We start from the raw sequence: 24314 nt of genomic DNA on the forward strand, positions 1-24314 counted from the left end.
AATGACCGGATTTCATTGTTTTTTTTTACTGCTGTATAGTATTCTATAGAGTACATATCCCATAATTTCTTTATCCAGTCTACTGTTGATGGGCATTTAGGTTGATTCCAGGTCTTAGCTATTGTGAATTGAGCTGCAATAAACATTAAGGTGCAGACCATTTTTTTGTTTCCCAATTTAATTTCCTTTGGGTAAATTCCAAGGAGTGGGATGGCTGGGTTGTATGGTAGGGTTATATTCAGGTTTCTGAGGAATCTCTAGCCAGTCCCAAAGGGACAAATATCATATGTTCTCCCTGATTGGTGACAACTAACCGAGCACCAAAAAGAAAACCTGTTGAAGTGAAATGAACACTATGAGAAATGGTGACTTGATCAGCCCTTGCCCTGACTGTTGATGAACAACTTAATACTTTATCCCTTTTAGTATTTTTTTTGTTTGTTCTACTTAATATTATTGGTTGAATTCTGTAATTAATACACAGTTATTCTTAAGTGTTGAAACTTAACTGAAAAGTGATCCCTGTTAAATATAAGAGTGGGAATAAGAGAGGGAAGAGATGTATAATTTGGGACATGCTCAAGCTGACTTGCCCCAAATGGTAGAGTTAGAAACATACCAGGGGATTCCAATTCAATCCCATCAAGGTGGCATGTACCAATGCCATCTCACTAGTCCAAGTGATCAATTTCTGTTCACAATTGATCACTCTGATAGGTCTAAGACTCAAAGGGATCACATAAACAAGACTAGTGTCTGCAAATACTAACCAATAGAATCAAAAAGGGAGAGAATGATCCAACACGGGAAGTAGGATACACAGCAGACTCATAGAATGGCAGATGTCCTAAATAGCACTCTGGCCTCAGAATCAGCCCTTAAGGCATTCGGATCTGGCTGAAGAGCTCGTGAGAGTATTTTAGGCAAGGAAAGACAAGACACTCTGGCAAAATAAAAAAGAGGAGAGGACCTAAGTGAAAGATCTCTGTGAGTGAGATCCCAGTGGAAAGAACGGGCCATCAAAGAAGGAGGTACCTTTCTCTGAAGGGAGGAGAGAACTTCCATTTTGACTATGACCTTGTCTAAATAAGTTCGGAGTCAGCGAACTCAAAAGGCTTCCATAGCCCTGGCAACTCATGACAAGAGCCAAAGGTGATTACTGATGCCATAAACAAGAGTGTCAATTTGTTGGGTCAACAACAGGAGTCATTGTGCACTTACTCCTCATGTAGGATCTCTGTCCTTAATGTGCTGTACATTGTGATTTAACGCTATAACTAGTACTCAAACAGTATTTTTCACTTTGTGTTTCTATGTGGGGGCAAACTGTTGAAATCTTTACTTAATATATGCTAAACTGATCTTCTGTATGTAAAGATAATTGAAAATGAATCTTGATGTGTATGGAAGGGAAGAGGGCGTGGGAAAGGGGAGGGTTGTGGGTGGGAGGGAAGTTTTGGGTGGGGGAAGCCATTGTAATCCATAAGCTGTACTTTGGAAATTTATATTCATTAAATAAAAGTTAACAAAAATAAATAAATAAAAAGAAAAAAAAGACACTATGGCAAAAAAAAAATGACCTAAATGAAAGATCTCTGTGAGATCCCAGTGGAAAGAACGAGCCATCAAAGAAGGAGGTAGCTTTCTCTGAAGGGAGGAGAGAACTTCCACTCTGACTATGGCCTTCACTAAATAAGGTCAGAGTTTGTGAACTCAAGAGGCTTCCATAGCCTTGGCAGCTCATGACAAGAGCCTTGGGTGATTACTGGCATCATAAATAAGAGTGTCAATTGTTAAATCAACAACGGATTCACTGTACACTTGCTTCCCATGTAAGAGCTCTGTCCTTAATGTGTTGTACTGTGTGAATTAATGGTAAAACTACTACTCAAACAGTACTCTATACTTCATGTGTCTGTGTGGGTGCAAACTGTTGAAATCTTCACTCAGTATATACTAAGTTGATCATCTGTATATAAAGATAATTGAAAATGAATTTTGATGAACAATGGGATGGGAGAGGGAGTGGGAGATGGGATAGTCGCGGGTGGGAAGGAGGTTATGGAGAGAGAAGCTGCTATAATCCAAAAGTTGTACTTTCAAAATTTATATTTATTAAATAAAAGTTTTAAAAAAAGAATTGATATCTGCTGCCTCAACATTGTATATTAGAAGGTATCATGAATAAAATGCCTTGAACTATCACAATGGTGCCTGACATGAGAGGGTCTTTGAGGAGTAGAGTTTGAAGCTGGCCCTTGGTCCTTAACATTCATATCTTACAATGTGTTAAAAGTACAATTGGTATTTGGGAGATCCACAAAATCCTGCACTGTTTGTACTGCTGTGACATGTTTGGCTGTCTGATGAGTTTGCCACCAAAGGCCTATTTTTTAAAAATTATTTATTTGAGGCCGGCGCCGTGGCTTAACAGGCTAATCCTCCGCCTTGTGGCGCCGGCACACTGGGTTCTAGTCCCGGTCGGGGCGCCGGATTCTGTACCGGTTGCCCCTCTTCCAGGCCAGCTCTCTGCTATGGCCCGGGAAGGCAGTGGAGGATGGCCCAATTCCTTGGGCCCTGCACCCGCATGGGAGACCAGGTGAAGTACCTGGCTCCTGGCTTCGGATCAGCGAGATGCGCTGGCCGCAGCGGCCATTGGAGGGTGAACCAACGGCAAAAAGGAAGGCCTTTCTCTCTCTCTCTCTCTCTCTCTCTCTCACTATCCACTCTGCCTGTCAAAATAAATAAATAAATAAATTATTTATTTGAAAGGCAGGTTTAGAGAGAGAGAGAGAGAGAGAGATAGATAGAGAAAGAGGGATCTTCCATCCGTTTACTTCCCAAATGGCTACAGTGGCTGGGGGTTGTTCCAGCTGAAGCTAGGAGCCAAGAGCTTCTTTTAGGTCTCCCACATGGTGTAGGGGCTCAAATACTTGGGCTATCTTCTACTGCTTTCCCAGGCACATTAGCAGGGAGCTGGACCAGAGGTAGAGCAGCTGGGACACAAACCAGTATCCGTATGGGTGCCATTTTCACAGGCGAAGGCTTAACACACTGTGCTACAGTTAGCCCCCAAAGATCTATTTACATACTGGTTCTTAAGACTCTTTGGGCAGACAGCCTTTTTTTTTCTCCCTCCCTTCCTTTTTTCCTCTCTCTCTCAAGATTTATTTATTTGAAAGGCAAAGTGACAGAGACAGAGGGAGAGAAAGAGATCTTTCATCCACTGGTTCACTCCTGAAATGACTGCAACAGCCATGACTAGTCCAAGCCAAAGCCAGGAAGGAGCCTGGAACTCTATGCTGTCTCCCATGTGGGTGGCACGGACCCGACCTCTTGGGCCATCTTCCAGTGTTTTCCCAGACACTTTTGTTTTTGTTTTTGTTTTTTGACAGGCAGAGTGGATAGTGAGAGAGAGACAGAGAGAAAGGTCTTCCTTTTTGCCATTGGTTCACCTTCCAATGGCCGCTGCAGCCGGTGCATCTCGCTGATCCGAAGCCAGGAGCCAGGTGCTTCTCCTGGTCTCCCATGTGGGTGCAGGGCCCAAGCACTTGAGCCATCCTCCACTGCTTTCCCGGGCCAGAATCCGGCACCCCAACCGGGACTAGAATCTGGTGTGCCGGTGCCGCAAGGCGGAGGATCAGCCTGTTAAGCCACGGCGCTGGCCACTTTTTTTTTTTTTGACAGGCAGAGTTAGACAGTGAGAGAGAGAGAGACAGAGAGAAAGGGCTTCCTTCTGTTGGTTTACTCCCCAGAAGGCGGCTACGGTCGGCGCGCTGTGCCGAGTCGAAGCCAGGAGCCAGGTGCTTCTTCCTGGTCTCCCATGTGGGTGCAGGGCCTGAGGACCTGGGCCATCCTCCACTGCCTTCCTGGGCCATGGCAGAAAGCTGGACTGGAAGAGGGGCAACTGGGACAGAACTGGTGCCCCAACCGGGACTAGAACCCGGGGTGCTGGTGCTGCAGGCAGAGGATTAGCCTAGTGAGCCGTGGCACCAGCCTCCCAAACACTTTTGCAGGGAACTGGATATGAAGCAAAGCAGCCAGGATTCAAACCAGTGATCTGATATGGGACCCTGGCATTACAAATGGCAGCTTAGAAATAGGCAGATAAGTTTAATAATAAGTAATAAAACTCTCGTGATCACAATGAGTGATTCATTTATATAATCCATAAATATTTATTGAATACCTGTTTGAGCTCCTGAATTTAATATTTTGTCTATTACCTAGATTTGTCCTTCACTCAGTCTGGTCCCATAGGGACAGTGGATTTTGAACATAGGGATGAAAAGAAATGCTTTGTTGCTATCTCTGTAGGATGGCTTTGGTTCTTTCAAGTTTAATATGAGGAGAGAAAGGATTACCTCTCTCTCTCTCATAGGTCCTTGACCACAATAGATGCAGATTATCATCCCACTTTGCTCTTAAATTAAGTTTTTAAAATTTAATTTTTCCTTCTGAGAAACCTGATCCAGTTCCAATGTGGAGGACTTATGATGGCTAAGAAGAAGAGTAACATGATCATCACAAAAGGGTGAACTACTGAGAACTTTTTGCACACGCATGCACATATATGCTCACGTCTATATGAACAAGCATACAATAGTTGCATGTATGATACTTTTTAAGCAAGTGTCTTCAATATCTTTGGATTAGAAAACACTTTTTTTTATCACTGAAACTTCTCATACTTTATGTAGCGACACTTTAGACAAACTATGTTCTTTTGTAAAAATATTTATTTTAAGAGAGGTCAATGTGCCTTTGGAATAGTAATTTATTGAGTTTGTCATATATATATATATATATATATATACACACTCACTTTTACTGTACTGAGATGCTTTGGGATGCAATTTTTAAAAGGTAGCTGTGCAAATCTGACAGAAAATCACTGACAAAAGAAAAATTTTGGTTAGTCCTAAGAAGAACCATTATCATTAGCTTTTTTCATCAGGCTCATGAATACAAACACATAATGCCCTAGATATTACATGTGTGTACCTTTTAATTTTAAGCAATTTATATTTCCAAACAGATGCAATATGTATAACTATCCAAAGTTTATTGAGTGCAAGAAGTTGAAATGAAGCCAATAAAACAAGATTAGAAACAAATCATAATGAACAAATTGTCTCACCAGATCCTTTTAGACCAGAGGCAGGCATAGTTAATAAACAGAACCAGGGACTTTGCTTGAGAAGTTGCTCTGGGCTGGAATTCTGAAATACTGTATTGTGGTTGCACCCCCAACTCCAGCTTCCCTAGTCACCGTTAGTAATTGTTTGAGAGATCCCTCTGGGTCTAGGAACAATTACATGATCAATAGATGCCTTTGGATTTCATTAAGCCCAGGAAAAATAGTTTCAGGCTTATGTTTTTCCCACAGGACAATTTTGAGGCTGTTTAAAGGAGATTCTGGGATGTATTTGGGATAAAACCGAGACTTCTGGTCTTTGGGGACTTCAGATTTTTGAGATCAAGGTTAGAGTCTATAGATGTGTAAGAAGACAAGAATTATCTTCTCTTTCCAGGATAAAAATCATAGTGCTCAAGGTGCTAGAAATATCATGAAACATATATTTTGCCACACATTTATCCGAAATTCATCATTAAAACTGTTTTCTACTCTTTGAGCTTCAGTGATGGGGTCCAGAAGAAATGAGGTATGGTTTCTGCCCCCAAGGGATTCTCTCTGACTGCATTTACTTGGCCTGTTTACCCTTGGGAATTTGTAGGGCTCCACTATCCTTCAGGACATCTGTTTGCCTGCTTTGGAGGTGCCCTTTGTGATCACAAGCTGTTGCCCCATCAACTCATTCACAATGAAGGAACCTACACTGATTTAAAAAACCAGCATTTTGTGAATGCTCCATTTGTTCTTACCTCTTGCACTAGTTTTTATGGTAACTGTAACAAATTATCCCAAATTTAGTGGCTTAGAACAGTGCATATTTATTATATGACATTTCTATGCATTTGGATATCCAACATAGGTCTCAGGGTTAAAATCAACTTCTTGGCAGGGATATTTTTCCTTTTGCATGGTCTTAGGGGTAGTCCATTTCCTTGCCTTCCCCAGCCTCTGAAGGCTTCTCATATTCTTTGGCTTATAGCCCTCTTCGTCCTCAAAGCAACATTGTTGCATTGCCCTGAAGGTTCCTCAATGTTGCTTCTCTGAAGACAGAAGTTTCAACTTATTCCATTATCACTAGCCCTCTTGTTTTATTCTTTGCCTCACTCTTACCTTTAAGAAACTTCATGGTTACATCAGGACACCTTCCTCATCTCAAGGTCCTTAAATTTATCATATGTGTAAGGCCCCTTTCACCATGTAACACAACATATATGTATGCTTAAAATTAGGATTCAGATATGTTTGAAAGAGGGAAATTATTCTATGTACTGCTGTTCTTACCAATATGTGTTCTTTTGAGAACTAAAGAAAAAGCATTAAGTGTATTATGATTATTATAATTTGCACTAGAACAAAATAAAAATTCAAAGACAGGTACAATGGATAGATAATTTTCTTTCCTGTAACCACCCTCTGATGCAGTCCTCTCTCACATGGACACTTAGTTTGTCCATATGACATATTTTGGATGGAAGTAAATCCTTAAAAAGTGCTTGAATGTAGAGATTCTCCCTCTCTTGCTATTCTTTAGATCATCCTGATGATTATATAAAGAAATCCATGTGAGTCTACTAAGCAATGAGACAATGAGTTTTTACATCCCCTATTTGTACACTCATGTTTAATACGAAACTCAAGCCACAAAAGACAAATGGGTTGCAAAGTCCAGAATGTTTTGTAATCGTTTTTTTCCAAAGAAAAAAATATATTTCTGGATAATTTTTAGAAAAACATTATTATACTTTACTTAAATAAATATGTAAATAAGTGTATGTAGTTTTTCTTTTTCTTTTCCTTTTTTTTTTCTTTCTCATTTCCATGTCTCCATGTTTCAGGTTGAGTGGAGCTGTAGCATGAAGCTTAGTGGCAGGGAGACAGTATGACTCTTCTATGGTCAACATGCCAGAGATTTGGTTTTGAAAACCAGATACAGAGAATCCCATCAGTTACAGCACAGCTACTGGCCCTAAAAGGAGAAATGAGAGAAACAAAGAGCAGATAGTGTATGAAGGAAAACAATGATTCCATGGAGGAAGAAATTTTTTTCTCCCTTAAGGAAGACTCTTGAGATATTAATTTTTATCAGCTCCTTTCCATTTTTGAAGCCCTTAGTCTTTAAATATCATCTAGGTGTAGATTTAAGGAGGCAGGACTGGCCTGGGTACCTAACAGAGCTCCCTTGGGTATGTGGTGGTAGAGCTTGCTCAGGGCTTAGGAAGCTCTTGTATATCTTCTACTCTTACCTTCCACCTTCTCTTACATATGATCTACTCTCCAGCTTTACTCAATTTCCCAGTCTCTTTCACACCACATGCTTTTGTTCTCTGATTTTCCTCATCTCCTGCCTGTTGTTCTGGTGAGATGTTCTGATCTTCAAGGATGGCCTCAGTGGAGCTTTCCTTGACTCTTCCAGGTTGAATGATCTGTTTTCTTTTGTGGCTTTTCAAATTTTTTAAAAATTTATTTGACAGGTAGAGTTATAGACAGGGAGAGAGAGAGAGAGAGAGAGAGAGAGAGAGAGAGAGAGAGAGAGAGAGAGAGAGAAAGGTCTTTCTTCCATTGGTTCACTCCTCAAATGGCCACCACAGCCGGCACTGCACAGATCCGAAGCCAGGAGCCAGGTGCTTCTTCCTGGTCTCCCATGCAGGTACAGGGGCCCAAGCACTTGGGCCATCCTCCACTGCCTTTCCAGGCCTCAGCACAGAGGCTGGACTGGAAGAGGGGCAACTGGGACTAGAACCCGGCACTCATATGGGATGCCAGCGTTGCAGAGGAGGATTAACCAAGTGAGCCACGGCACTGGCCCCTGCTTTTTAACTTTGACTCACCTATCACACTGATAATTCTGAGTGGTGTAATAATATTGTCACCTGGTGTTGCCAGAAAAATTCAACTTTAAAGAGTTGTATTAAATTTATTTCCAGGACCTACTATTAGATTACCTGATATGAGCAATTACAGGTTCTTTTATGCTGTATGTTGAAACATTTAGGTCAGTTTTAGAATGGCCTTACCAAAGAAACAAGCAATTTTGGACCTGGCCTTAAGGATGGTTCTCTGGTGTCATCAAGGAAAAGAATACAAGGCAGAGGTGTATGCATTTAGAAATGTGAAAGATGAGTTAACACTTTAAATGAGTTACCAGTCTGGGAATGACTCATATCTTGGCAGATTGTTTTTGAAAGGGGATGATAAATATGGTTAAAGATAGTATACTTTCACAAAAAGCTCTCCAAGACCTGCTAGGCTGATGTGATTCACAAATTCACAGATAGAACTAGCATGATTATGCATCAAGCATGCTACTGCCTTCTTGAATTAACTGAAAAGAGTCTTGCTTTTCAAACTGTTCTGCCTTTAAATAACACACTTGTTCTTAGAATACCAAGCAGGTGCTTCCTATGGGAGTTGCATATTATAGTCAGTTCAGTTCTGCCTTTTCAACTCCCCAAACCATTTCTAATAATCATGAAAGAGTACTTCTATTCTCAAAGGATTTAATAAAATGTAATTAGAATTCTTAAAAAGCTAAAAATGTAAAGAATTTTTTTCTATAATATGTGCTATGGCATCATTGTTTAGAATCTTACAAAATGATTGTATTTTGGCCTAAATTTCATTCTGCATTAACTATAAAAGAAAGATTTACTACAAAAATTGATAAACAGATGCCGAAGGCCTGAATAACTTCTCAACAGAACAGACTGCAGGAGGCCTGAATAACTTCTTAACACAACAGATTCTTTTGAAATACTTGAGTGATACTAAATTTGGAAAAATAAAAGAAAGCCATGTGCCCATTAAGAGGCTTTTATTTAGTAAGGAAAGTACAATTGAATATTATTAAATATATTGTCAGTACAGGTTGGCACTTTGGATACTTGGCAATAATTATAAGTTTGTTTAAAAATATTCTATATTTTCATCTTGTTAGCCTTAATTGTTAAGATTTTGCCCTATTTAGTCATTTTTACAGCAAATGTTTTCCAGTTTCATTTTTGCTTAGATTGTAGATTCTTCTCCTTAGTAGGAAATGGCTGTTGAGTGTGCAAAAAGAGAACGAAAGACTTCAGCAGGAAGAGACTGTGATTATTTGAAATTCTTCATCCTTGGAAAATTCTTAAGCTAGGGTTCTGACTGCAACCTAATCGAGGAAACAGCTAATTGGACAAAGCATAAGCTTGTTGAAAGAATTGCAACTTGTATTGCATTTGCTTTTGGTTCTCAACTTTCCCTAGCAGCAACACTGTCTGCAGTGTCCTAGGTAGTGCTCCCCACAGGTCCTTGAGCTGATCTCCAGGAGGAGCCTCATACCCAGGGCAGCACCATGGACAGTGCTCCTAAAAGGAGTCATCAGCCTTGTGACTAGAAATTGGGTTGGCAATTGACTGTTCTTGATAGTCTCTTAACTAAATGGTTTCAAATTTATGATAGATGGGATTATGAAGGCTTTACAAGATTTTTATTTAGCCTACATTAAAGGCATAATATCTTTGATATCACTTATACGTTAGTAGGAAATATTAGTACCTTCATCAGTTGAAGGCTTATGTGTTGTGGTTTCAGCAGTGTAGATGATTGACTTGGAATGAGGGGATGTCTATGGATTTGTATGTCTCATTTATCTCTGGGTTCCCTAGTCTCTCTTCCTACTCTGGGGTTGTTTGTACAATTGTAGTTGGAATTTGCTAACAAGATGGTATAGTTTCAGCTTTATGGACCAGAAGAAACTTCACCATTGCTTAAACATTTTTCCTCTTTTCAGCTGGATTTGTTTCACAAAGCAGTATGGTGCCTCTGAGCTTCCAGTGAGAATGCAAGGTGGTCATGGTGCAAAAGAAGTAACTTATTATTGGCAAATAAAAAAGCCATCTGCACATTAATGTTTATTGCAGCTCAATTCACAATAGCTAAGACCTGGAACCAACCCAAATGCCCATCAACAGTAGACTGGATAAAGAAATTATGGGACATGTACTCCATAGAATACTATACAGCAGTAAGAAACAACGAAACCCAGTCATTTGCAACAAGATGGAGCAATCTGGAAAACATCATGCTGAGTGAATTAAGCCAGTCCCAAAGAGAAAAATATCATTTGTTTTCCCTGATCGGTGACAACTGAGCACCAAAGGGGAAACCTGTTAAGTGAAATGGACACTATAAGCAACAATGAACTGATCAGCTCCTGTCCTGACTTTAGATGTACAATGTAATACTTTATCCTTTTTAGTATTTGTTGTTGTTGTTGTTGTTCTAGTACTATTGGTTGAACTCAGTAATTAACACACAATTATTCTTAGGTGTTTAAATTTTAACTGAAAAGTGATCCCTGTTAAATCTAAGAGTGGAAAAAGAGAGGGAGGAGATGAACAATTTGGAACATGCTCAATCGGACTGGCCGCAAATGGTGGAGTTAGAAATGTGCCAGGGGATTCCAACACAATCCCATCAAGATGGCATGTACCAATGCCATCTCACTAGTCCAAGTGATCAATTTCAGCTCACAATTGATAGTTCTGATAGGTCTAAGAGTCAAAGAGATCACACAAACAAGACAAGTATCTGCTAATACTAACTGATAGAATCAAAAAGGGAGAGAAAGATCCAACATGGGAAGTGGGATACACAGCAGACTCATAGGATGGCAGATGTCCTAAACAACATTCTGGCCTCAGAATCAGCCCTCAAGGCATTCAGATCTGGCTGAAGAGCCCATGAGAGTATAGCAGGCATGGAAAGCCAAGATATCATGGAAAAAAAAAAAAAGACCTAAATGAATGATCTCTGTGAGTGAGATCCCAGTGGAAAGAACGGGGCCATCAAAGAAGGAGGTACCCTTCTCCGAAGGGAGGAGAGAACTTCCACTTTGACTATGACCCTATCGGAATAAGACCAAAGTCAGCGAACTCTAAAGGCTTCCATAGCCCTGGCAACTCATGACTAGAGCCTAGGGAGATTACTGACGCCATGAACAGGAGTGTCAAATTGTTAAATCAGCAACAGGAGTCACTGTGTACTTACACCCCATGTGGGATCTGTCCCTAATGTGTCGTCTAAAGCGAAGTGATGCTATAACTAGTACTGAAACAGTATTTTTATACTTTGCGTTTCTGTGTGGGCACAAACTGATGAGGTCTTTACTAATTATATACTGAAGTGATCTTCTGTATATAAAGAGAATTGGAAATGAAAAAAAAAACAACCTGGTGTTAAAATGGAAATGGCATAGAAAATTAATTAATTTGAAAAAAAAATTATGTAGGATCTCTGTCTTTAATGTGCTGTACATTGCTATTTAATGCTATAATTAGTAATCCAATGGTAGTTTTTTCACTTTGTGTTGCTATATGGGCAAAATGTTGAAATCTTTACCTAATATATACTAAACTGATCTTCTGTATACAAAGAGAATTGAAAATGAATCTTTACATGAATGGAAGGGGAAAGGGAGCGGGAAGGGGGAGGATTGGGGGCGGGAGGGAAGTTATGGGAGGGGGGAAGCCATTGTAACCCATGGGCTATACTTTGGAAATTTATATTCATTAAATAAAAGTAAAAAAAAAAAAAAAGAAGTAACTTATTAAAGAGAGCTCTGGTAGAGTTGTTGTAATAAGCAGAAGAATTCTCTAAAGGTTTGTTGCCTGTCTGATAATAACAGGAAACATTTTTTTCTGAACAAGAGTTTTAAATCTCCACTGGAGGTATGCTATTATGTTGTAGCATTTTTATTTCAATCAGCAGTGGCTGTGACTGTTTCTTCAGTGAAATGAAACTCGCCACCCAAATATCCTCCAAGGCTGTTTCCTGCTTTGGATCTCTGCAGGGAAGCTTCAAGCTTCAAACAATTCTCAAACTTATTTAGAAGTGAAAGAACTGGAGGGCAGAATACACCCCTACCACTTTGATATGCTGAATAAATACTACTTTACTAAGTTAAAAACAACAAATTATAAAAGTTGGCATAAATTGAATGGAATCTTAGAATAAAGTCTGATATACACCATTGGTAGCAGAAGCAGTTTAAGAAAAATCTGAAACATAAATATTAGTGAGGAATTTCAATTCACTGGCATAATTTTAATTCCTCTCTGAGTCTGGGATAAGATTGTTATTTTGCAATTTTACCAGTGGAATACTCAGTCTGAATTTCTGAAACATCAGTGTTCCAATGGGGCATAATTGGACAGTTACTGGTACAAGACTACATTAGCTGAATCGTGCTCTATAAAGATAATAATGCAGTGATTATATTCTTGAACGTCATAATAAATTATTAGTTGAGAGTTTAAGCATGGAGAAATTTGATGCCAGGTTCTTTATACCAGCTTCATGGATGGCTTAGGAGAGAAGGAAGTTGACATATAGACCTTGGAGTCTCCCTGCAGTCATTAGCAGTGGGTAGCCAGCCTGCCAGCATGTGTTGGTGTCATGCCTGCATTATGCTGAAGAGTCCAGCATCACTGTTATTTCAAACAGTAGAGGTGATTACCAAGGCTGTGGGCTGAGAAGCAATATATACCAACACTGGAGGGAAAAGGACTATTTATTCTTAAAAGTTCATCATCAAATCACTGGACAAGATAAACAAATTATGGAGAAAATCAACACTTATTTCAACCAGGGAAATCCATTGTAATTTGCTGATTTCTCTAGGCATTCTCAGTGGGATGTTGAACAAAACTCTCTCAGATATCTTCCACTGGATAAGCAGCTATGATTGTGAAAAATTCATTTTGCTTTCTTTTTTCTTTCTTTCTTTTTTTTGACAGGCAGAGTGGATAGTGAGAGAGAGACAGAGAGAAAGGTCTTCCTTTACTGTTGGTTCACCCTCCAATGGCTGCCACGGCTGGTGCACTGTGGCCGGCGCACTGCGCTGATCCAAAGGCAGGAGCCAGGTGCTTCTCCTGGTCTCCCATGCGGGTGCAGGGCCCAAGCACTTGGGCCATCCTCCACTGCACTCCCGGGCCATAGCAGAGAGCTGGCCTGGAAGAGGGGCAACTGGGACAGAATCCAGTGCCCCGACTGGGACTAGAACCTGGTGTGCTGGCGCCGCAAGGCGGAGGATTAGCCTGTTGAGCCACGGCGCCGGCCGCATTTTGCTTTATTTTCATCACTGATACCTCTTTCCACATTTTCCCTAATTATATTTAAGCATAATATAGTGCATCCAAGGTTATTAAGGCACCCAATTTAGAATTAATTTCTCTGCATGGAAACATGAGCCATATGTTTATGTTAGTAATAGCAACACTATGAAGTTTGATAATTTGTAAGCAGATTGATATATTTTCATCTAAAGAGTTATGAGAGTTTGTATTCATTTTTGAAGCACTGACAGCTTTCACCTTTTCAGAAGCCACACACATTTCTAATCTTATTTAATTTTCCTACTGGTTTGACTCTGAGTAGAGGTCCAAATAACATTGTGACTCTTCTGTGCCTCGATTCTGCTGAAGTATTCCTTGTCTGTCCCCTGGCACAGAAGCAACTGCAAGTAAATTAATACTAGTTACAAAGGTGCAGCAAAGCTGCACTTCATGGTGGTTATTATACTTGATTTCCACATGGTTGAGATTTTCTTTTTTTAAAATATACTCTACCCCACTTCGTAAATACATGTTCACAAGGATACAGAAACCTCCAACAGAGAAGTGCATCTTTGTCCTATGTACTATCATATGCACACAAACCAATTCCATTTTGGAAGCCAGCAGGGGGTACATAAAACAAAATAAGTAAAAAAAAAAGTTGCACATAGAGTAATTTTAATCCATTCCATTTTTAAATACCACAATAAATTTAATTTTCACAATAAATTAAATAGCCATATTCAGTTTACAAAATAGAATTGCTTAGTGTGAAACCAGTATTTACAACAATATACACTATGTACATGACATTTCTCTTTGTTGACATACAACATGGAAGTAAAAGACTTGACTTTCCAACATGTGATTGACATGCTACAGGTGACACCATGGCCCATACAAGAAAACAATAGTGCAAAATGACCACAAGAACTTTGGAACAATGTCAATTTTATGAGATAAGACATTCTTTTAAATAAGAAGAAAATAGCACTTTTTGTTTTGCTTTTTCATGGCACCAATTCAGCATCTGAATTAAAGAGCCAGCTTTCCCTTAGGAAAAAAAATGCATAACTGAATTCTCTACTTCCTGAATCTTCACAGCCATTGGTATTTTTTTTTCACACATTTATATTTTGGCTTAAATCTATGAAGATGGCGGGTGACAAATTCTGAATCAAAGGAAGACTAACTTTTGGAGAATAGCTGCAGTCACTTTTTCCCCAAACCACCACCTCTTCTGTTCTGTAAATAGCTTAAAAGATTCATCTATGCAGACAGTATGTCTTTTGTAAATTTTCAGTAGAAAAAGAACTGATCTGATATTTGGTCACACACTACTTATGTACAAGTACACATTGAAAAATGACTTGGATAGATGTGTCTAGGAAAAGTGCATATTTTTAATCTAGAAGAGATATCATGTGTGTCCAGGCACAACACATAGTGTTGTATGGCATGTTTTTTTAGGGCCAGTTCAATGTCCTTCCAGTGATCTGATAAAATTTTTGATTGAAAGGGTGAAAGAATTTGCGCAATTTGGTAATGACAGAGGGGTCCACCTCTGGATGAATGCGTCCCTTGCTGCCCGCCAGGCACTTATTAAAGATAATATTAAACCGCAAGCAGTAAAACCCTCTGGTAGCATTGAAATATAAATTGTACTGACTTATCCTTGGGGGAAGATTTAGGAACTTCTCCACGAGCTGAAGCTCTGGCAGAGGTTCTGTGATGAGGCGATCTCCATCCACGACGTGAAATTGCTCAATTGGAAAGTATTTCAGCCACCTCTCCAGATGTTTGGTGTAGATGCTGGTTCTTACTGCCTTGTATTTTGTGTTCACTTCACAGGTATTAGGGTCTATGGCCAGCTTCTCAAATTTGTAATAAGTTTTGTTCTTCCTCTCTTTCCCCTCTAGCACCTGAGTATAATCAGAAATAGCTCTTGTGGTTGGCTCCCTGACAATGATCAACAACTTGATGGATGAGTTCATTTTGTAAATCCTTTCCGGAACTTCCTCTGTGATAAAATATGCTGGGCTCTTTTCAATTGTGATTTGCTGAGGGTAGGAAAAAGGCATCTTTTTCCTATACCACTCAATGCCCTTGGCATAATTCTCATCATTGTCAAAAAAGTGGATTTCTTGAGAGGCTTTGACAACTGCTGGATGGAGGTTCAGCATCTCAAGCAAGGCCCTCGTGCCTCCCTTCCTCACACCAATGATAATGGCCTTGGGGAGCTGCTGCACCAGGTCATGGAGGCGAACCTGCTCCTTGGAAGTGTTGCCCTTCCGGAATTCGTGCAGCAGGCCACGCTTAAACTGCAGAGCACGGAGTGGGAATTCAGCCTGACCGCGGGCTCCACCAAATCGACCTTCAATGGGGCAAATTGGCTGTAGCCTGCAAGCAACAGAGAGATCATTTCAGAAGCTCATGGCAACAAACTTCTTATCTTTCTGATTCCCTCATTAAATACATAAATAAAACCACTGGTTCCCAGCCTGCTGCAATCCATAATGAACATATGTTTGGGAAATTTTATTTTAAGCAAGTCTGTAGTAAATGGAGCACATATAATTGATAGGAGGTTTTTTTTATTATTATTATTAGGGTGCCTTAAAATTTTTATTCACCAAGCACTTAATTGACTACGGCATGTAGTTATGCTCACAGTACAGGATAGATAACTGACACCAGCCATACTAATAGCTTTTTAACAGCTCACCAGTTAAAATCATTTAGAAAATGTGAAAGGCAGAAGATTATCGTCTTCAGCTGGGAGGCTGAAGGGCGGCTAGGAGACCACATGTTTCGGGTTTCATATGGTATTATTTTCTTGCAGCTCAGCAGCACTCATATGGCTCTTAAAAATCTCTGAGATATAATATGAAAAGAGGTCCAGTCTCTGCCCTTAGCTATTTGCATGATCAACCTGCAAAATTCCAAACTTGGCTCTTGCTGAGTTTTTCATTCTATGAGAATTTCTGCCCTTGGCCTTAGGGATAGCCAGGAGAGTATTTATTATGTCTGCTTCTCTTTTTCTTTCTGTCTAAGGAGGCCAGGATTATGTTTTTCACTCTGCTCAATATAGGAACAAACTCAACTGCCATCTGCAAGTGCTGTGTACCACTGACTGCACTTGGGACCAGAAGTCAACAAGACCTTGATGGGACCAGAAACCTTAGGTTCTTACTGCCAAACTCGTTTAAATCGGGGGCTCAAACTCATAAAAGGAATGCGATGATTAAAGCCAGGATGGAGGATGTCTACTTCAATAGTGCCCTGAATAATGAAGAGCCATCTCTGCTTTTCTCAGAGAGGAAGACGTGGTAATAGTCATAGTGATATTAGATTGAAGTGACTATTTAATTCGGCCTGGCCAATATATTTAGTAGGCAAATTGGGTTTCCTTTTAGGTGTAGTCTAAAAATGAGCTGAAATTCAATGTAACTTGCTTAAGTTTATCTGGGAAGGCATTTCAGTCTTCTTGAACAAACACATAATTTTGGTCAAAATGGCTGTTAAATCAGTTCCTACACCTGAAAGGTTCTAGTTATCATAATAATTTGGAGTTGGTATCTCCCTCTGTATTGTAATAAGACTGTCACTTGCTTTTCCCGAGAGACTCTATTGCATCTTCCTTGTATGCTGAGGTCATGCTCAGTCTATTCTGCAGAACTGGAAGGAATGGTATTTGTCTGTGGTCTGTTTAAACAGTCACCTACGGAAACACTTAAGACAGTACTTGCTGTGTTGTTGGTTTTCTGTAACTTTATTTTTAAAAAAGATTTATTTATTTGAAAGGCTGAGTGACAGAGGGAAAGAGAGCTGGAGAGAGAGAGTGATATATCGTATATCTTCTGATTTATTTCCCAAACGTCTGCAATAGCCAGGGCCAAGGGCAGGCTGAAGCCAGGAGCCAGGAACTGCATCCAGGTTTCCCACCTTGGTGGCAGGAACCCACCATCTTGGGCCACCATCCACTGTCTCTCAAGCACATAAGTAAGATGGTGGATTGGAAGCATGGAGTTGTTGGGACTCAAACTAGGCACTCCAATGTGGGATGTAGGTTTCCCAAGCAACAGCTTAATCTGCTGCTCCACAACAATAATGCATTTCAAAACATTTCATGCTTATTGTGGAAAGAATGAAAATATTTAAAAACTATTAAAATATGATTTACCATAGTTAACATTTTAGAGAAACATGAAATTTATACTTTTGTAAATGATATTATCAAGATGGGGCTGTAAATGGAAGACAAGATTATCATGGTCATGATACATGGTCAAAGGTGTTTTTAATTGTGAAATTGATTGCAGTTTCACAAATTCATCTTTCTGCTCTTCTTGAGTTCTGATGGAGAAGTAAGAACTAATTTCCCTAAGGCATCCATTGATGGATGTCTCCATCCTTGGAAAGCTGAGTAACCAGTCACTGACATCCTTGACTGTAGGATCTAGTTCTCTTGCAGAATCCTGGCTGAAAGGGGCTTACATAGAAAGTGTCCCTACTGAGCAGGAATGGGATTGCTCCAGCCTCTGAAGGACCATTTTCCATTCTTTCCTTCCTTCTTCCTACCTTCTACTCTGGTAGACTATATCTGTCAGAACAATCACTTTTTGGACTTTCTAACTCAATGTAACATGTAAAGAGAGGATAAAATAACACATTATTTTTCTACTTCCTGGAGCACAGATTCTGAGTATGGGCCCCAGAGTAAGAGAAAAATCCAGAATTTTAGGATTGAAAGGAATAGGAGAAGTAACCTCAGCTTCTCTCTCAGCGTACAGGGTCTTCAGTTACTAATGCGCAGCCTAAATAAGCTGGTATTACTTTCAGACAAAATCATCTCAAATTCATAAGTAAGAGGTTTTGCGAAAGCCTATCACGTAATTCAATACCTTATAAAAGTCATTCCATTATAGTCGAGAGACTGGGTTGAAAATGAAAATAATCTTCAAATAAATAATGAATGTGCTAGTGATCATTAGATCAATTATTCAATAAAATGTAAATGATCGGAAACTAAGTAAAAGGACTGGGATGAGTTCAGTATAAAAATTCCATTATGGAATAAGACAATGGCACCACCTCAAAGCTTTTCACCAATAACTGCTACTCCAGCAAAGTGCTCGAGGTCAGCAGTAAGCTCTTGATTATACTTCTCCCAGAAGTAACAACTAATGAATACAAAGTTTACTCAGGATTTATGAGCTGAAAGAATCAAAGAAGTTCACTTTACCAATCAAAATTGACACTGACAGGAAAACAAGGACCACTGTTATATTCTTTTTAAGTATACTAGTGATAAGGTCTACATAGTAGCTTATAGTTTGGAAGAAAAAGGACATTGAAAGGAGGCTGCTTTCATTTTAAAATGTATGGCATTTTAACTGACAATGGAGTTGAACTCAGAGAACATATTCTAGCCTTTCTAGTGCAAAAAGTAATTTTATTTAAAAAATTAAAAATTAATTAATTTATTTGCGAGGAAGACATAAAAAAAGAAAGAGAGACATGCAGACACACACAGAGAGCTCCAATTTGCTGATTCATTTACAGCAGCCATTGAGGGCTGGGGCTGAAGCTGGGAATCTCAATCCAGGTCACATGAGAGGCAGGCATCAACTACGTAAAACAGGACAGCTGCTCCCTTCTCCCATTCCCCTTCTGCCAAGTATTGCCATTGGTAAGCAGCCAGAATCAGGAGCTGGGGCCAGGAATTGAACCCAAGTACTGCAAGGAGGCATGTCAGAGTCTCAACCAGAATCTGTACAGCTAAGCTACACATCCACCTTGCAAGAATTAATTTTCAAGGGCAAGGAAGCAGCTTCACATTTGGATATTAACTTTTCTGTTCCTGCCAATCACACTGGCTGTAGATCAATCCAGAAGCACTGAATGTGAAACCAGTTGGTATTGCTGGGGTTTTTGGAGATCCAGTCCCTCTGATTGTTTGCCTGTGTTGAGCCAAACCCTAATTCTGTCATTTCCTCACCATGGATTTTTCATTGCTTTCTGAGCAGTCAGCCTCCTTGTCTGGTAGGTTCAGCACATGAAAACCAGACATAATTAACATAGTTAAACCTCTCCACGCCTACAGCCATCTTTCCAGGGCAATGGATTGAAAACTTGATGAGCTCCTTTACAGGCTCATATATAATTTTAATGCTCCTGATAGCACATTAATTGTCCACTCATAAATTTGAAAATGAAGATCCATAGATATATCAGCACTGTTTTGCTATGGCTGGAGGTCAACACCAGATGCACACAGACCACACAGCGCTCTAGTTAATGACATTTTTACTGTACACAGCTTTATCCCTTCTCTGAAAACAAGTGACAATGCACACAGAATACAAATGGATCCTGACAGAATGCCTTGATTTGAGCAACTTGGATCTCTCTCTTTTTAAAAAAGGCTCAATAAATCAAAATCAATACTGCAGGAACGCATGCTTCTAGGGAATTTTGAGGGAGGAAAACAGATGGATAGACTTAAAATTATGTCTTAAGGAAGTATAAATCATCAGACACTTAAAGTCACACATGCATACACATGTGTTTAATCACCTACCTATCCAAGCTCCCAACTCTGGCGACTAGATACAGGAGACTCCCAACGGCAAGGCTTCCCAGCACCAGGAGCTTCTGTCTCAGCCACGCCTGCTGTTTGAATAGCATGGCCCTCCATCAACCTTCAGGACTGCTGCAGCCTGAGAAGCAGGATAGAAGACACTCATCAACAGTTGTCTCTAATAGGCTCTGCCGATTCTCACAAGCCAACCAGAGGTGGGAAGATAGGTGACACTAGGTGGAAAACAATAGCAATCTTGATCATTTTCATGGAGTACCAGATATTTAACAATGCTTACCTTCCTTTTCCTGGTTTGTGTCATAAGGTCAAATACTACATCCAGGAGATAGAAGCTGATAAACAATTGTCAAAGTAAAGTAAAATGCGTGCATTAGTACATACACATGTATGAGGCTTTTTGGGGCCTCATTCAAAGAATAACAAAATGAACAACTGTGGTTTATCAGCAAAGCAACCGGTGAACTGAAGGCTTCACGGTAGTGCTGAATGCTGAGGTCTCGACTCTGAATCATTTTGGGTACAACAACAGCATATTTTGCTTAGGTGTTTTTTGTTTTGTTTCAGTTGTTGGTGGAGGAATGGGGTGAGATCAAAAGCGATTGCTTATGAGGTCATTAGTGGTAAGTAGCAAGGCCTCACATGTCGGGGCCCTGAGGACCCACACATTTCTCCTCATGTGCTTTGCCCAGTTTGGGATTCTGAAAACACTTGTGGACTAGATGCTCCTGCTATGTGACCTCTCCTGGCTCACAATGAATTTAAGCAGGCTTGATGCTAAGGTCTAGCTCTTATATCATGATAAAAGCTTACCTGGAAGCTTTGTTCTCGTATACCTGAAATAAGCCCAGCTGAGGAGTGCGGGGCTTCACTAGTGTCGTTATTAAATTTCGGGAAAAAATGCAAGCTCCCAGTGCAGACTTTCTTATTAAAAATAAATCCAACCCCTCTTTCATGATAAGATTGTTTGCTTCTTATTGAAACTCAAAATAGTAACCTGAGATTACAGAAAAGAGTCACGGTTAGAAATTGTTTTGCTGCAGTGGTATCTCCATGTTTGCCATGCTATGATTTTCTCTACTTAAAAGGTATTAGGATTAATTGCTATATTTGTTCATTAAGAAATTTACAAGCATCAATAGCATTTTCTGTTATTACGGTAGGCTTGTAGGAGAGTCCAAAAAAGATTCTCAGAGTTTTAACTCTTGGAAAACTGATAATGTGATGGCAGAATCATGAAATAGGCAGAGAGCAAAATCAAATTCATAATAACGTATGAACAAAAGTTGGAGGAAAAATCAAGGAAAAGGTCAGAGAACGTGGGATCCATGGAATGCTTCTTTTTAGTAGAACACAAAGCATGACCTGGTGAGGAGGCTCTTAAGAGGCCATCCTAAGACAGGGAGATAAGAGCAACGTTCATTCAACACAAAGATTTATAGGACCTGCCTAATGGCTAGATTCTGTAATGGAAGGCTACTGAGAATAGTAGTCAACCAAACATGAATTTGGTTTTTGTACTATGGGAGTCCACTGTTTAGTGAAGACAGACATTCAGCCGGTACAGGTATTTAGAGAGTTGAGCTATATTTGCAAAGTGTAACAAATAGGACAAAGGGAAATGACAAAATCTGGTTAGAAGGAGTAAGAGGAGGAACCACGCCAATCCTCTCTGAAGAGTCGTGAGGAGGCCCAAAGTGGATTTGGGTAGAAGAACCAGCACACACGCATGGACTGAGCTGGGGAGTTGCGGTGGGGGACTGCTTGGCTAGTTTGAGAAGTGAAGGAAGGCAGGAGTGGCTGGACTCAGAGACTGAAGAGAAGAGAGACAAAGCTAAGGGTGACACGTGGGAGACCTGGAGGAAGCTTCTGGCTCCTGGCTCCTGGCTTCAGGTCAGCGCAGCTCTGGCCGTTGCGGCATCTGGGGAGTGAACCAGCAGATGGAAGACCTCTCTCTCTGCTTGTCCTCTCTCTGTGTAACTCTGACTTTCAAATACATACATACATAAATAAATAAATAATAAATAAATAATTTTTTTAAAAGCTAAGGGTGAAAGCAGGGAGTGTCAGGGGCAGCTGTCGTGGCACAGCAGATTTCATTGCTGCTTGGGATGCCCACATCCCTCCCAGCTGCTCTGCTTCCAATCCAGCTTACTGATAAGGCACCTGGGAAGGCAGAGTTCTAATGGCCCAAGCACTTGGGCCCCTGCCACCTTTGTGAGAGACCAAGATGGGGTTTCTGGCTTCTGGCTCCTGGCTCCTGGCTCCTGACTTCAGCCTTGCCCAGCCCTAGCTGTTGCAGCCTTTCAGGGACTTAAACAGTGGACTGAACATCTTCAATAAATATTTATTTATTGGAAGGTAGAGTGACTGAAAAGAGAGAGAGAAAGAGTGAGAGAGAGAGAGATCTTCTATTTGCCAGTTTACTCCTCAAATGGTGGCAAAAGCTGGGGCTGGGTGAAGCCAAACTTAGGAGCCAGGAACCTTATCTTGGTCTTCCACATGGGTGGCAGGGACCTAGGTACTTGGGCCATCATTCTCTACCTTGCCAAGCACATGAGCAGGAATGCAGGATTGGAAGTGTAGCAACTAGGACTTGAACCGGCACCCTGATAAGGGATGCCAGCATCGTAACCAGTGGCTTAAACTGCCGAGCCACAATGCTGGCCCCAATAAGTCTATTTTTTTAAAGGAGGGGGCAGTGGCAAGTGTATTTGCAGAGGACTAGATGACTAGTGGGTTTTACTTAGCAGGATTTTCCTTGTGTACAGATGAAATGGGAAAGAGAAAGTGAGGTTGACTGATGCCTACCATGTGGCGAGGACACTGTCCAGGTGGTATTTCAGGAAATTCTCACAAAAACCCTGTGAAGAATACGGAGTTGCTTTCCTTTCACAGATAGGCACAATGAGACTCACAATTTTCTAACTTGGCTGTGATCACACAATTGGCAGGTAATGCGAACGAAAAGGCAATAACCTAGATAAAGTGGTTCAGACCTTGACTGAAACAATCTCCTATTTCCAGGTTGATGTCTGAAGTCCTCAATTAGAGGACTGATTCCTGTTGGAAAGCAAATGCTATGACGAGATGCAGAACATAATGGCAGGAAGAAAACTGCAGCCAAGTTCCCCAATTAAATTCTTCTGTTAGTAGCTTTGCGAATTCGAGGTTAGGTTCTCTGAGCCTTTTCCCCCGTATCTATAAAATGGGACAATCTTTGACCTCCTCACTCCACAGTGTTGTGGTAGGAATGAAACAATGCTTCTGCAAGTGATATTACTACAGAAAGGCTTATTAGCTTGCCAGACCAATTAATGTAAAGGATTATGAGTCCTTTGTATATTAGTGTGAATGAATGTAGTGCACATTCACATGAGTAATATTAGAGAATAAGGCTATTCCATGGCTACAAGTGGGAGAGATGGGAAATGTAAAGGTAAAATGTGCTTGCTCTCTGGCCTTGACAAGAGCCCTCACACCAGGGGGGAGACTGGGGAAAGTATTTCCTCTCCTCTGCTGTTTAAATGCTGTGTCCATAGCTTTCTGTTCAAAACCACACTGCACAATATTTCATCGCCTTTCACCGGCTCACAGGTCCACCTGTCTTTAACAACAGTCCACCCATTGGTTAAAGTCTGGGCTATGGAACAATTCCTCTGTGAAGCCTTCTCTAGCTGATGGCCCAGTCCATAGTCATCATCCACCTCCACGGAATTACTCTTGAACCACAGTCAGAACATTATTCTCAGAACCACAGGCAGGCATTTCATTATTCATAAGTGGTTAGTGTCAGCTGCTGTAGTCTTCTGTGTGTTACCGCCATTTCCTAGCAATGGGCTAAACCTACTGACTCAGAAGTACTAGACAGCTAACTGAAAGATACTGAGCCCAGAGTCTGTCAGTTTTACTACACAGGCCAGTAGTTCTCTATGGGAAACTTAGCGTGTCCTTAGAAAACACACCTACCACCACCCTAGGAGATTCCAATTAAGCGGGTCCTCATCAATCTTACATTTATAATACCAGGTGAACATCATAAAACTTATTTTCTTAAAAAGATTTATTTGAAAGGCAGAGTTACAGAGAGATGGAAAGACAGAGGTCTTTCATCTGTTGGTTCACTGCCAAAATGGCCGCAACCACCAGGGTTTGGGCAAAGCTGAAGTGGGAGCAAGGAGCTTCTTCAGTTCCCCATGTGAGTGCAGGGACCCAAGGACTTGGAACACCTTCTGCTGCTTTGCCAGGCACATTTGCAGGGAGCTGGATCAGACATGGAACAGATGGACTCCAACTGGCGCCCACATGTGATGCCGGTGCTGCAGGTGGTGCCTTAGCCTGCTATACTACAATGCCGGCCCCAGAAGCCTAATATTTTTATACTATACTTTTCCTCTTTGGTCAACAGTCAGTAAACCATTTCTCTTTATTACTTCTTGCCCTGTCCTGTCCAGGTACTTTTGCCTCCCTTATGTCTTGATATTTC

General features: G+C 40.6%; 1 protein-coding gene across 1 annotated transcript in view; it reads right to left on the reverse strand.

Annotated features, from left to right (window-relative positions):
* Nucleotides 1–13934: 13934 nt before the first annotated feature.
* Nucleotides 13935–24314, reverse strand: part of HS3ST5 (heparan sulfate-glucosamine 3-sulfotransferase 5) — a 212907-nt gene continuing 202527 nt past the window's right edge. The window contains exons 3-4 of the mRNA XM_062187668.1: nucleotides 19811–19949; nucleotides 13935–15627 (exon numbers count right to left, since the gene is read on the reverse strand). Coding sequence (XP_062043652.1) covers nucleotides 14694–15627; nucleotides 19811–19917 — 1041 coding nt within the window. The 5' untranslated portion in view covers nucleotides 19918–19949 and the 3' untranslated portion in view covers nucleotides 13935–14693. The remainder of the gene's footprint in view (nucleotides 15628–19810; nucleotides 19950–24314) is intronic.

The sequence above is a fragment of the Lepus europaeus genome, chromosome 3, assembly GCF_033115175.1.
Source record: "Lepus europaeus isolate LE1 chromosome 3, mLepTim1.pri, whole genome shotgun sequence".
Taxonomy (NCBI): Eukaryota; Metazoa; Chordata; class Mammalia; order Lagomorpha; family Leporidae; genus Lepus; species Lepus europaeus.